Raw genomic sequence first — 15,103 nt, forward strand, 5'->3', positions numbered from 1 at the left:
TAATTTGTTTCAAGTATGACCCACTGGCAGACCTTGGGCACCCTTGTCTAGGTGTGTATGTGAATTTGTTAAAAGAAGTTGTATAAGGCTACCAGTGTGACTATCACCTTCAGACACTGATGACAAGTATAGTTAACTTGCACAAGTTTGGAATATGGTAGGAAATTGAAGTATGTGGAGAAAAAAACAACATAGACATGGGGAGAAAAAAAAATTACGTGAGTTGAATAAAGTCTCTTGGACCTATGAGCACACTGTCAATGTCAATTTATTTATATAGCACATTTAAAACAACATAGGAATGCCTTGGCCAAAGTGCTTTACAATAATAGAAGAAAAAAAAACCCATACAATTAACATAAATAACATAAATAGAAATAAAATAAATAAACATAAATAAAATACGTAAATAATAAATAGAAGTAATGTTTCATAATCACAATGAGGAAGCCATCAGTATTACTGAAGGTCACGGAATGCAAATGAATAGAAATGAGTCTTTAATTTTGTTTTAAACAGTTCAATTGTAGACGACTCCTTTATGTAATGAGGTTCCACAGGCAAGGAGCAGCAGCTGCAAAAGCCCTGTCCCCCTTAGTTTTACACTTGGAACGAGGGACAACAAGAGACAACTGACCAGAAGATCTAAGCACTCTGGATTACTGGTGTAAAACACACAATTCAGATAAATAGACAGGAGCAAGCCCATGTAAAGATTTAAAAACTAGCAACAAGATTTTAAAATCAATTTGAAAACTGACAGGCAGACAGTGTAAAGAAGCTAATATTGATGAAACAGTAACAGACTTTCTTGCCCCAACCAGAAAGCGATCGGCAGCATTCTGGACCAACTGTAACCTGCGTATCAGGGATTTGCTAATCCCAGAATACAGCGAGTTGCAGTAATCAAGGCAAGAAAAGATAAAAGCATGAGTAGCTTTCTCAAGATCCCTAGAAGATAAAAAAAAGGCTTGATCTTACCTAATAGACGAAGCTGGAAAAAGCAACTCTTGACTACAGAATTAATCTGTTTCTCAAAAGAGAGGTTACTGTCAAAGATAATACCAAGATTGCGGACTTGAGGTTTGCAAAAGACAGAGAAAGAGCCGAGAAGTCCAAGACCAATTTGGGCTTTAGCTGATGGACCCACTATAAGCACCTCCGTTTTATTTTGACTCAGAACAAGAAAATTATTAGCCATCCAGGATCTTAGTTCAAAAAGACAGTCGTGCAGTTGATTCATTGCAGATGAGAATATAAACCTGTTTATCATCAGCATAGCAGTGAAAAGAATAGCTCCAATAGGGTGAAGGTATAGAGAGAGTATAAAATAGGACCAAAAATGGATCCCTGAGGAACACCACATTTAAGAGGAGCAGTAGACGAAAAAGAGGAATTTAAAGTCATCTGAAAAGTGTCTATCAATTAGATATGACCTGAACCAGTTAAGAGCAGCCCCTTTAAGCCCAACAAGATGTTCAAGCCGCAACAGCAATGTCTAATGGTCAACAGTGTCGAAGGCAGTGGACAGGTCAAGGAGAACAAGGACTGCAGCGCCACTTGAGTCAGTAATAATAGAGATGTCATTGAATACTTTAAGGAGGGCCGTCTCAACACCATGATAACGCCTAAAGCCAGATTGGTAGATCTCAAATAAATTATTGGAGTTAAGGTGATCAACCAATTGATTATAAATAATTCTTTCTAATATTTTGGCCAGAAATGGCAATTGGGAAATCGGGCAAAAGTTGGCTAAAACTCCAGGATCTAATTCAGCCTTTTTAGACAGGGTCGCACCGCAGCATGTTTAAAAATAGAATGTGCCACCATGTTACCTGCGGTGAGGACACTGATAACAATTGCACTAAATTTTACTGGTGACAATCACCAAACTAATAATGAGGAAAAGAAATCAAACTTTATCTTTTCATTCTATTTACACATAGATTTGTTAATTTGTACAAATAGTTACTAGTGATTTATTTGTAAGTTTTTAATTTGTTTTTATTATCAGTATTAACTAATGTATCCATCATGTTACTAATATGCAAGTCTTATTTTAGTATCTATCATATTGTGTATATTTAATAGAATATAGTGTTAAATTTAGCAGTTTTAGTTTAAAATGTTCATGAGAACAGCAATAACACACCTTAATATGTGCTTTAAGGGGGAGATAAGATCGCCATGCACCTTTTTCAAAGACAATTAATATGCCCCAACAGTAGTACACAGACAAATGCCAGCTGTATGTAAAACTAAAACCATAACTACAATTAAATCATATAAAAAAATGTTATTTTAATCTGTGCCTATAAGGAATTTGAAGCCTACTCAGATGGGATGAATAAGCTGAATTAGGCTTTTTTACTTTTTTAACACCCTGAAGGAGGGCTGATTACCATGAAGTCACAGTCTTGAATCAATCCAAAGGAAAATCTGTAGCTCAGATCCAGTAATAATATTTTATTATGTTGGTTAGCTTTCATCAGTGGCTGGAGGCATACAGTATAGTAGTATTAGAGAGCATAAAAATGTCTAAATTCCAAGCAAAAGAGATTTGCATTCCTTAAACACAAACCTAACCAATCATGTATGGCTGTAGAAGTAAGTTAGAGTAGAATATTAAATGTATATAGGCATTTACAATGATAAGTATCAAATCTGTCTCTTCTATTGAACTAATTTTAAATATAATGTAAATCTGTACTGAAAAAAGAATTAGATTGATTATATTTTATGCGGGGCAGCACAGTGGCCTAATGGTAGCTCTGCTTCTTTGCAACAAGGTGACTGAGGTTCACATCCCAGGTGCAACCTGCATAGAGTTTGCATGTTCTCCCTGTCGACTTGGGTTTCCTCCCACAGTCCACAGACATGCAGGTTGAACTGGTGTCCATTCCATGGATTGTTCCTGCCTTGTGCCCTATACTTGCTGGGATAAGCTCCACGTTTCCCATGACACCAACCTTGGATAAATGAGCTAAGAAACCAGAGGGATGGATGGATATGTTATGTGCTGGTGTAGAGGATTAAACACTGGACTTTTAAACATAATGTGGTCCACCTCTTCACACTGTGCATCTCTGAGAAAATCACTTAACCTGTGTGAGCTCCAGCTTTGAAGGATAGTTCTTTGTTTTTGTCCTGACCTCAAAAATAACCATGGATAAAAACATTATCCAAGTATACAATAATAATAATAATATTTCATATTTACATATTACACCTAGTTCCATGCTATGCATATGGCCATGTGGCTAAAGCTTTAAAAGCAATGAGGATGTCAGTTCACTTTCTGCCTCCAGCATGCTTGTAAGCTTTCTCATTAGAAGTACCATAAGTGGTAAGTTAAATAAATCAGGTCAGGCCGAATGTGGACATAGAAAATGTCTTGCATACAAAGGAAGGTGAGCTTTAGAAAATTAGTAAGGACATACCTTAGCTTGGAGTACACCCTGCTGCTAGCATTTAGTGAACGTTTTACAATGATGTTTAAGAATGTAGGCTTCAACTGAATTGCAAGAAATGGACCTGAAGTTTCCTAAAAGGTTCTTGTGAATAGTTCCAATGGCTACTATAATAATGAATGCTTTTTCAGTTTGAAAATACCACATTCTGTGAACTCTGATTTCAATGCCTTTACATTTAGGCAGTCTTTCAGTCTCTTTCTTGGCTTTCTTGGATGTGTTTTTATCCACTGGTATTTCAATATGTATTATGTAACATATTCTTTGCCTTTTCTTTTTCCATTGTATCAGACTTGTTTGCTGGATTATATTTTCTATGTTTCAATGAATCCCATGTTATGGTAGGAACTTCAGCATCCTTAGCTCTGTTTTGACTATGCAAACATTATTTGTTGTAATTTTTAGATATTGTAGTTCACTTTCTGGCAAAAAGAGTTATGCCTAACCATATATTTATTATAATATGTATCCATCTAGCTTATCCAGGGCAGGTCGCAGGGGAGCTGAAGCCCTGCAACTGTCAGGCACAAGGTAGGAAAAACACCTGGACACGGTGCCAATCCATCACTGAGTGAACACACACACACATACATATGCACACACACATACACTAGAGCCAGTTTAGCAGTGGCAATTCATCTAACATGCATTGCTTAGGACTGTGGGAGGAAACTGGAGCACACATTGACAGGCAAAACATGCAAACTTCATGCAGGCAACACTGAGGATGCAAACTTCTTAAGAATTAAAGCTTATTGGTCCACAATAGCTAATGTGTATTTCTTCCCTTTTTAACTGGTACCACATTTAGTCATCAAAAAATGGCCCTATGTTAAGAGGCATTCCATCAATCAATCAGTTCATCTTTATTTTATAGCACCTGTCATAAAGCTTATCATCCCAAGGTACTTTGCAAATAAGAGTACAATTGAAACTAAGAAAATGGAAGATGATTGAATATACACATGTTTATAATCAGAGAGACACCATGGGTGCTGCGGCTAGAGGACGTGCAGACGTGCTGACTTCAACTTTGCAAACGAGAGGCAGCTGAGAGTTGCTAAGAGTTTTTTTGTTTTCTGTGGTGTGAGAGATAATTAAAAATATATATATATTTTGCTTTTATAAACTTGTGTTTTGGTTGCCACTAAGGAAACCATGCAGGGATTTTTAAAGCTTTTTTTCCGTTTAGAAGACTTTTTTGCTTTTTTTTTTGCCTGCACATGCACAAAAGTAGCTGGGTGTTTGGGAATGTGCTTTGTAAAGTTACTTGTTACTTGTTGTGTATACTTGTTCTTGTTATTTGTATTTGAACTAATGTCAAAGAGGCAGGGCAAAAAGCAGCAGTAAATGATATCGGCATCTGTGAGCAGAGTTAATAAGTAACAGAAACAGTGAGTGATTCCTTAGTTTAAAAAGGCTGTAGCTGACTTCAAAGCAATAAAGGGGAAGGCTCAGAGGTGCATAGGTGAGTGGCTAGCATTAAGACGCCCAATTAGGCACAGGGGGCTGTAGGAGCAGATAAGACCATTGTGGAAAGCATACCCCCGGACACAGACAGACAGACACCAGAATGCCCAAAACACACTTCTTTATTTCCTTTTCGCACCACAATGCCTTCCTTCACCAACTCTTTCTTCTTTCTTTTTCTTTTCTTCTTTCTCTTTCTCACCGCCTCTCCCCTCCTCACAAGCTTTGTCTCCTTCCTCCCAACTCTGGCTCAGCTACTGGAGGGAAGCGGTCCCTTATATACTGACCTGGATGAGCTCCAGGTGCTCCCCTTCAAGACACTTCCTAGTGTGGCGGAAGTGTCAAGAGAGTCCCCGGAAGCACTCTGAGTGCCCCTGGGAATTCTTCCGGCAGCACTTCCTGGTGTGGCAGAAGTGCTGCCATCCAGGACTTCACAACTATCTGGGCGCCCCCTGGTGGTGACCACGTCCTCCAGTAGGGATGAGTGTCCCAGCTCCGGTCCAGTGGCCCATACGCAGACCCGGGCGGCTGCCCCATCGTGGCCCAGGGGAGGTATTGTCCATCACGGGGACCATCCAGGCGTCCCAGCTGGGTAGGGTCCCTATCCATCTGGGACACCATAAGAAATTAACTAGGAGCAGATATTCACTAAGCAAATTTTATTTATTTATTTTAAACTGAACAGTTCTTAGCGGCCCGGAAATAGAGCAGTTAAGTGGGCAACAGCGTAAGGGTTCATTAATATGGGGAAATACAAACAGTGCGAGTGGAGAGTTTTTAAGTAAGTCATAAGAGGAACGCAAAGTTAGGAGAACAGACAGAGAAAAGTAAATTTAACCTCACAGAAGGACAAACAGCAGGCTGTTCAGAGGGAAAATACTACAGGAGCTTAAGAGGCCAGTAGGAGTAAAGTAACTGAAGTAGTTCTATAGTCTAATTTCTTTAGCTTAATTTTTTTTTTAGTTTTACCATTTAAGTTAAATCATTTAATTTTAATTTAAAAAAAAAAAACAGTTAAGGCACTTTTAATAATCCTAAATAATGAGGCCAGTGCAATGTAAGTCCCGTTGGATGTTGTACTCTTTAGATGACGGCTTGGAGGAGCCAGTCTTCTATGAGAGTTATGTCTGCAGGAGATGCCAGCTGATCCAGCACCGTGAGCTCAGGGTCACTGAACTGGAGGAGGAGCTGGCTGAGAGAGAATTAGCAAACCTGGTCCAGGTGCCCTTTAGAGAGATAGTGTGCACCCCTAAGGAGACACAGGAGGAGGTTCTAGACCAGACAGGTAGAGATTAATGGGTCACAGTCACAAGGCGCAAAGTAAAGGGTGCACACTGTCCGGAGGCATCAACCCTGGAATTGGAAGTATCAAACCGTTTTCAGGCCCTTGCAAAGCTGGAGGGTGTCTCTGATGATTCTGAGGTGGTAGGCAGGGAAGAGGAGCCTAAATGGGCCACCTCAAAACCAGTTCCCAGAAAGAGAGAGGTAGTGATAGTTGAGGACTCAATCATTAGGGTGATTGGAGCACAGGTTTGCTTCAGAGACAGACAGTCTCACACGGTATGTTGCCTTCCAGGTGCAAAGATGGGAGACGTCCGTGGAAGGGTGGATAGGCTGTTGGCCAGAGTGGGGGTGGATCCAGCTGTCATTGTCCATGTTTGAACAAATGACATACATAAAGGTAGTCTGTCAGTTCTGCCATCCAAATTCAAAGAGTTAGGTTCCAGGCTGAGAAGCTGACAAGGTAGTTTTCTCTGAAGTTCTGCCTGTACCATGCGCAAGTCCAGGTAAGACTCAGGAGATTAGAAAGCTTAACACATGGCTCAAATCTTGGTGCAGGGTAGAAGTTTATAGGTTTATGGGGCATTGGGACTCCTTTTGGAGCAGATGGGACCTGTTCCGTTACAACGGGTTACATCTGAACCAGCAGGGCACCAATGTATTGGGGAGGTGTATGAGTATGTTAGTCAACTATTTTTAAACTAGGGAATAGGGGGGCAGGGAGTTTAGGACAAGCCAGTTTAGAACTATATATAGAGGAACAAACAAGAGTGTAAAAATAAAAATGTGTAATAATGTAAATTGTAACCCAACATTTAAATGTAAAAGGAGTAATACATTAAAAATAGCTTGCCTTAATGCTAGAAGGTGAGTGAGTTGGAGTTGTATGTAGCAGAGCAAAATTGTGATATTATAGCAATAAGAGAAAACTTAAATAACAAAGATGGGGATGAGTATATCATAGAGGGATACACAGTTTTAGGGAGGATAGACAGAACAGAAAAGGAGGTGTGGTTGCTGTTTATGCCAAACAGAATTTAAACACCAGTCCTCTTCAATTGGATGATGTGCCCCATCTTATTTAGGACATGTGGTTTGTCTGGAAAGCCTTAGGAAAAGAGTCCTCATTTTAGGAGTGTGTTATAGACCATCCAATGCAGACAGTAATTTCAACGCACATCTTTTTAGTAATATTAAAATGGCAAGTTTACATCGGGATATTATAGTCATGGGGGACTTTAACTATCGGAATATTAATTGGGATAACCTTGCAAATGGTGGAGCACAAAAGCAGGGGTATTAAGAAGTAATCAGTGATTGTTTTTTAACACAGTATGTTAAAACACCAAAGTAGGGTGAAGCCTGTTTGGATTTAGTATTTTGTAATAATCAGGATAAAATTGAGGATGTAGAGGTGACTGAACCACTTGGGTCAAGTAACCATAATATAATACCATTCTCAGTATTTTGTAAGAGTGTGGATACAAAGACTAAAATTGCTAAGTTTAACTTTAGTAGGGCAAATATTGAGCAGATGTGGCAAAGTCTAAAGAGGATAGAATGGTATAAGCTTTTAAGTGTAGAGACAGTCGAGGAGCAGTAGAACAGGTTAAGAAATGTTTTACATGTAATGCAGGACAGGTACATATCTAAATTTGGAATTAATAAGAAATGTTAAAAAACTATGCAGTGGGTTCATAAAGAGTTAAAAAAGAAGCTGCAAAGTAAAAAAAAACAGCTGTATAAGACTTATAAGACTAATAAAACCAAAGTGAATTGCAGGGCATATGAGAACATGAGGGCAACCATTAAGAAGGATATGAGAGAGGCTAAAAGACAGCTAGAGAGAAATATAGAAGATAAGGTGAAAGACAACTCAAAGAGATTCTTTCATTATTTTAGTTGTAAAAGAACAGTCAAGGAGGAGGTGAGGTGCATCAGGAATAGTGAAGGGGAATTAAAAGATACACACAGTGAAATAGCAGATGCTCTAAACTTGCATTTTTCTGAGGTCTTCACAAGTAAGGAAGTGGATAACCTCCCAGCCATAAATGGGACTACTAAGGAGGTACTGAGAGATTTAGAAATTGTAGAGGAAGAAGTACTGTGCAGATTAAAGAGGCTGAAATCAAACAAATTACCAGGACCAGATAATATTTACACTTCAGTTCTTAAGGAGTCTAACGAGTACATATACAGTATAAATCCTTCACACATATTTTTAGGAAGTCACTGCGCATTGGGGATATTTCGAAGAGCTAGAAAATGGCAAATATTAACACGTTATATAAAAAGGGTGACCAGGTAGATCCAAGCAACTGTAGGCCAGTAAGCTTAACGTGTATCACAGGAAAATTATTGGAAGGAATTATTAAGGAAAAGATTGAGCAGCACATGGCAAGTACCAGAGCTTTTCTGAACAGTCAGCATGGGTTCAGAAGAGGGAGGTCATGTTTTACTAACATTCTGGAATACGATGAGGAAACAACGAAAGTGTATGATAAAACTGGAGCATATGATATTATTTATCTTGACTTTCAGAAAGCATTTATTAAGGTGTCACATGAGAGGTTGGGCATCAAACTAAAAGAAGTGGGAATTCAGCTGTAGTGGACTCTATGCTATCAACTTCCAGACAGTATTCAGAAGCCATTAAGAAGGCAAACAGAATGTTCGGTTATATAGCATGATGTATGGAGTGCATGTCCAAGGAGGTTATACTCCAGCTTTATAATGCAGTGATGAGGCCTCATCTGGAGAACTGTGTGCTACAAAAATAACATAGTAGTGCTAGAAAAAGTCCAGAGAAGAGCGACAAGGCTCATTTCAGGGATACAGGGGATGTATTATGAAGAAAGATTAAAAGAGCTGAGCCTTTTTAGTTTAAGCAAAAGATTAAGAGGTGAAATGATTGAAATGTTTAAAATTATGAAGGGAATTAGTACAGTGGATCGAGACTGTTATTTTAAAATGAGCTCATCAAGAACATAGTTGGAAACTTGTTAAGGGTAAATTTTGCACAAACATTAGGAGGTTTTTCTTTACACAGAGAACCACAGACACTTGGAATAAGCTTCCAAGTAGAATGTAGACAGTAAGATTTTAGGGACTTTCTTAAAACGAGACTTGATTTTATTTTAGAAGAATTAAATAGTTAGGACTGGTGAGCTTTGTTGGACTGAATGGCATGTTCTTGTCTAGATTGTTCTAATGTTCTAATAAGAACTTTGATAATGCAATTTAGATAATAGTTTTCAGTTCATAAAAATCCCATTAGGCTGAGGTGTTTAGTTACTACTTCACTGTGCCTGGCATTTCTAAAAGTTCTACCTCTGATGCTCTAAAATGAACCTATATGGATTTATCTCTTACTTTTTGGAGCAAGAGTTATGCTCATATACTTGGTGTTAACTGGAGCCCATTCACTGTAGGCATTGGACACTACCATGTTTCCCCTCATATTCATGATTTTTATTGCAACAGTCTCAGGGTGCAGCCAAGGATGAGGTGCATCCAAATTGGAAACATAAGTATTGCATCTATGCTGTTTACAGATCATGTTTTCCTGCTATCTTCATCAGACTGTAACTTGTAGCTGAGTATGATGCAGTTGGGTTGAGAGTCATCACCTACAAATCTTAGATCATGGTCCAAGTCAAGTAACTTGTTCTCTTTGGGGAAGAGCTGAGCAACTGGCTGTCTCAAGTATTTTGAGGCCTTTTTGACAAGTGAGGCAAAAGCTGATTGTGAACTTCACCACCACAGCAACAGCAGTTTTGTGGATAATATCCTCGACCAAGGTAATAACATGGTAGTTAAACCTTTGCACAAGGATTTTGATCTGTTAGTCAGTCGACATACCCATATGCACGTAAGGCCAAAAACTCTGGATGGTGATTGAAGCAATAAGGCGCCAAGTATGATTGGCCAAAATAAGGTTCCTGCTGTTCTTCAAAGTGGTGAAACTAGAAGTATTTTTTTAATGCAGGGATCAGGGAAAGAGGCATAGTCTAATTTCAATGGCAATTTCAATTTCTGGAAATCCTAAATCAAAGTAGTAAGATGAAGCAAAAGATAATTTTTTGGTAAAACTAAAACTAATAATAATCACAGGTTAAAGTTTTTCTGATGTTTATCTGAAAACTTGAATCCCAAGAAGTGTATGGCACCAACTTTATAGTGCTGCGTCACTAACGTCATATGGCACAAACTTTTATATTGAGGCAACCACACCACAGAATAGTAACAGATATACAAGGAAAATGATGTCAATAACAAGAGGAAAACAATTTGAATACCTGAAGCACATTTTTAAGCCATTATTAATATTCAAATAATATTTGAAGTCTGCATGTTATTTGTAGAATACCTCTTTGACTTCTCCCCAGTATAAGCAAAAGGTATGGTCCACTGGGAGAAGACCCAGGACACACAGCATGATTTATATTTCTCACCTGCATGAAAGAATGTGGGGCGGCACGGTGGCGCAGTGGGTAGCGCTGCTGCCTCGCGGTTGGGAGACATGGAGACCCGGGTTCACTTCCCGGGTCCTCCCTGCGTGGAGTTTGCATGTTCTCCCCGTATCTGCGTGGGTTTCCTCCGGGTGCTCCGGTTTCCTCCCACAGTCCAAAGACATGCAGGTTAGGTGGATTGGCGATTCTAAATTGGCCCTAGTGTGTGCTTGGTGTGTGGGTGTGTTTGTGTGTGTCCTGCGGTGGGTTGGCACCCTGCCCGGGATTGGTTCCTGCCTTGTGCCCTGTGTTGGCTGGGATTGGCTCCAGCAGACCCCCGTGACCCTGTGTTCGGATTCAGCGGGTTGGAAAATGGATGGATGGATGGATGAAAGAATGTGAAACTTCCCAGTGAGGTTTTTGGAAGAAGTTATTGATTCTAGATTGGCCTACTCATGCCAGTTTAGTGTGTTGCTACTGAAATCCTCAACAGGTTAAGAGGAGTGAAAATGATTATGATAATAATGAGTACTTCCTATATCTCTTGTCTCTCTGACACATGGACTGTCTCCTCTTTCCCCCAGCTGAGCACTTATCTTTTCACTACTCCTCACTCCACACCCACTGGTGGCCTGTCTTGAGGTAGATTTTAAGCTCTAGTCAGGAATTAATTATCTTCTCAATTAAAACTCTGTAGTCATTTCACATTTTCAATTTAAAACCTGGGGATGTGCTCCTAGAATTCCATGTAATGGCCCAAGGTAATCCTGGAACTCAACTCCTAATTTAATTGCCAGTCAACTGCATGAGTAATATAAGTAGCTTCCCTGCTGTTGCTCACTGGATTTTAGGATTTTTGAGATTACCCCTGAGTCCATTCCTATAACTAGTAATTAACTTCATGGCTCCACTTACTTCACACCCTCTGCATCTTCATATTTATCCGAGACAGCCACCTCTGTCAAAGATTGGGTTGACTGCCCACTGGTGTCCTGGGGAGACAGGTTATACAATACAATACTTTTTATTTTTGTATAGCCCAAAATCACACAGGAAGTGCTGCAATGGGCTTTAACAGGCCCTTCCTCTTGACAGCCCCCCAGCCTTGACTCTCTAAGAAGACAAGGAAAAACTCCCAAAAAAAAACCTATCATTACCATTACTGTTATCATTACCAGGATTGCATTATTTCACTATTTGTTTTTCTCCTTCTGGGCACACCATATAACTGGAAGGTATAGCATTACTTCTGTGGTTTTCCAATACTGCTAACATGGCTAACTGATTTCTTATTAGTACATACAGTACCCAACATTGGAGCATTGCTGAGCCTGTAACCTGCCCTATATTGCAACATAGTCCTGAACCCATCTATTTGTGTACACTTTAGGAAAAAAAATGATCTCCTGCATCAATCAGAATGCACTGAAAATGTTGCTATTTTTTTAGTTTGCATTTCTATGCATTGCGTTATTCATTTTTGCTATTTTCTGCCTCATTTGTTATATTTTGGAAGCTGTCAGGTGCAAGTGCAGTTTGAACAGTGGACGTGATGGGGTGTTCTTCCTTCTAAAAATGGCGCTCGTGAAATTTTGATTCTGCTTATGGACAAGTTATAAACCATAAGATAGGGCCAACTCTGACAGGGATACAAATTTGTTATTTGGAATACTCAGATTCATATTCATACTACTATGTTTTTCAGGGCTTATATTATTTTCCATAATATTGTGATTGCTGTTACAAAGCATTAAACTGAGCAATTCATTCATACCCAAATAATTTTCTTCTTTGCTCTATAGGCCAAGGGTATTTTATAAGTTAAAAAAATTCTCCCTTTTTGCAAACATTTACTAATTATTTTATCTTTTTCATTTGTACAGACAGTGCGCACAATCCGAAGACGTCGCTGCTATCCTCCCACTTGGAAACGTTGGGTTTTCTACCTCTTTCCAGGCTCCATGATTGCCACTTCTGCTGTGGCATTGTATGCCTTTGTAGAAACTGAAGAAAACTACTTCTATATTCACAGCATTTGGCACATGCTGATTGCTGGTAGTGTTGGCTTTCTGCTTCCTCCACGTGCCAAACCGGATGACAAGGTCACACCCATTCAAAGGAGGAGAGGATGCGGCTATCAGCTCTGTGTCAATGAACATGAGGAAATGGGCCTGGTTGATCCAGCTATTGTGTCCATTAACAGCATCTGTACGAGTTGATATTCTTGGCTTAAAAGACTCAAGTTGCCTTCTGTTAAAAAAGAAAGGAAACAAAGCCAGAGAACTCAAGAACATTGTACATAGCCACAAGGACTCTAGTTTTGTTCTTCTTACTTTATTGTACCTTATTTAAGCATTCACTTTCTTTCATTTTGTCACACATAAAACACATATTTGTATAAAGCATTATTTTTTAATTTAATTGAATCACTGCTGCTATTTTTAAGTGACTGTAAAAAGGTGCTGTAATATTTATTGTAAATGCCATGTTTTACAAAAAAAGAAACAAACAGATTTCAAGTCTAAACCAAATGTTTAACTTCATTTGGAAACAAGGGCACGGCTTTTCTTTGGACTTATCTTTTGCACTGGGATATCACCCCCAAACGACTTTTCCTTTCAGTTTTATTTATACCTCCAACAAAATGTTATAAAATGAACAATTTTTTGTTCTGTAACATGTTTGGTAATCTGTGAGAATGCTTTTACAGACGTATTGTTATGTCTTGTGTCAGATATGAAAAAGGCTGTTATCTTGTGTAGGCGCAACAGCTTTGTTGCAGAGTGCCAGGTGGGATTTATGTTATGTGCTGGAGCTTCCCTGCATTTTAAGAGCCGTAGTGGTCAGCTGATGAATAAAGATTTTACAGTTGTCATGATCATGTTATGGTTATTTCAACGTACTTTGGCTTTCAATACATCAACTGTAATTAAATCAACATGTGCTATGGATTATTTTTCATGGAAACGTTAAAATTAAATGGATGTGACTTAACAGGCCAAAAGCAAGTAAACCAGCGGTGTCTTGTACAAAGTGATTTTACAACTTGTATTAAACTTTTTTCATAAAAATGTCACATCCTTTTTCAAATAAAGTTTGTGTTTGTCTCTAACTTTCTTTAAAAAAAGAAAAAAAGAACTGAGGTGGTTTACTTTATTGAACTATGTACTTTTTTGGTGCAATACAAAAAGAAAATCGTAAATTTAATATTTGACAAGCGCTTTGCAAGAGAAGTTTAAAAATGGCAATAGTTATAAGGACTGTTGATTGTTGCTTAGAAAGTAAAATATTAAAGGTGAAGAATGCTTAGAGAGACCATTAAAGGATAAGTGCTGTATTTTTAGAATCAGTTATTTCTTCATAATCATAGTATATATTAATTTGCCACATATAATTGTGTTCTAAAATGAACAACAGCACAGGTACCGAGTGTTCCTACTGGCACTCCTGCAAAGCTGCTCATCTACAGTAGTGTCTGGGTGTTCGGACCGATGGGTAAAGACTGATTCATTCTCAGAGGCCCTTTTGCACCCTTTCAAAGTTATTTTTTCCCTTTTATGCAGGCAATAGTCAAACCTCACAGTAATTGCTGTCGGTTGTATCTCTTTGGGATTTTTGCCACAATTACACGTTTTGCTACAGAACTGGTTAGGAATCCTACCGACTACGCCAGTTGTGGTTGATGGAAGAAATTGCAGGTCAACAAGCTAGAATGTTGGGGCACCCACTTGGTCGGCCCCTGCTTAATTGAGATGAAGGAATAAACAAAAGACACCAAAACAAATGAAAATCATATTCCTTGACTGGGGAATTTCTTGGCTTGACAAAAGATAATATAGCAATTGTGGGAAGGATCTCTATCCTGCAATGCATTCTTGTAACAAGTGATGCCTTCTTCCAGAAACTATAGGATATGTATCGGAAAGAGAAGAAAAGGGCAGAGTCAATTGCTCTCAGTGGCTGTTTTCTTTGCATTTCTGCACTGTGTAGGGAATAAAAGAGGGTATGGTTTGTGCAAGTGTCCCCTCTTGACCCTAGGTGGTCGTACATACCTCAGTATAGCCAGGAGGAAGATCCATGGATGCACATGTGTGACAATGTGTTAGAGAAAATACTATGTTAATTTGGGGGAACATGCAAATCTAGATGGAGAACAACCAGGCACAAGATTGAAACCTATGACTCTAAATCTGTGATGCAACACCAATATCAATTGTTCTACTTTGTCAGTTGTGAAAAAGCACAAGTATCAATTCCTCTACCCTGCCACCCTATGTAAGAGTGACTCACCTACACAGTATTCAGAATGCTAAACATTTCCATTCTTAATATTCTACATTTCTCCTTTATCAGCACACTTCACATGCAACTGCAATGAAATGATTCACCTTAAATATTTTTGGAACTGAATTTAGCTTCAATAATGGATGA

The 15,103-nt window shown here is 38.8% G+C and overlaps 1 protein-coding gene across 1 annotated transcript in view; it reads left to right on the forward strand.

Annotated features, from left to right (window-relative positions):
- tmem8b (transmembrane protein 8B) overlaps positions 1 to 13,804 on the forward strand; it is a 653,793-nt gene extending 639,989 nt beyond the window's left edge. The window contains exon 13 of the mRNA XM_028805536.2: positions 12,556 to 13,804. Within this exon, the coding sequence (XP_028661369.1) occupies positions 12,556 to 12,891 (336 nt within the window). The 3' untranslated portion in view covers positions 12,892 to 13,804. The remainder of the gene's footprint in view (positions 1 to 12,555) is intronic.
- The last annotated feature ends 1,299 nt before the right edge of the window (positions 13,805 to 15,103 follow it).

This window comes from Erpetoichthys calabaricus, chromosome 7, assembly GCF_900747795.2.
Source record: "Erpetoichthys calabaricus chromosome 7, fErpCal1.3, whole genome shotgun sequence".
Lineage (NCBI taxonomy): Eukaryota > Metazoa > Chordata > Cladistia > Polypteriformes > Polypteridae > Erpetoichthys > Erpetoichthys calabaricus.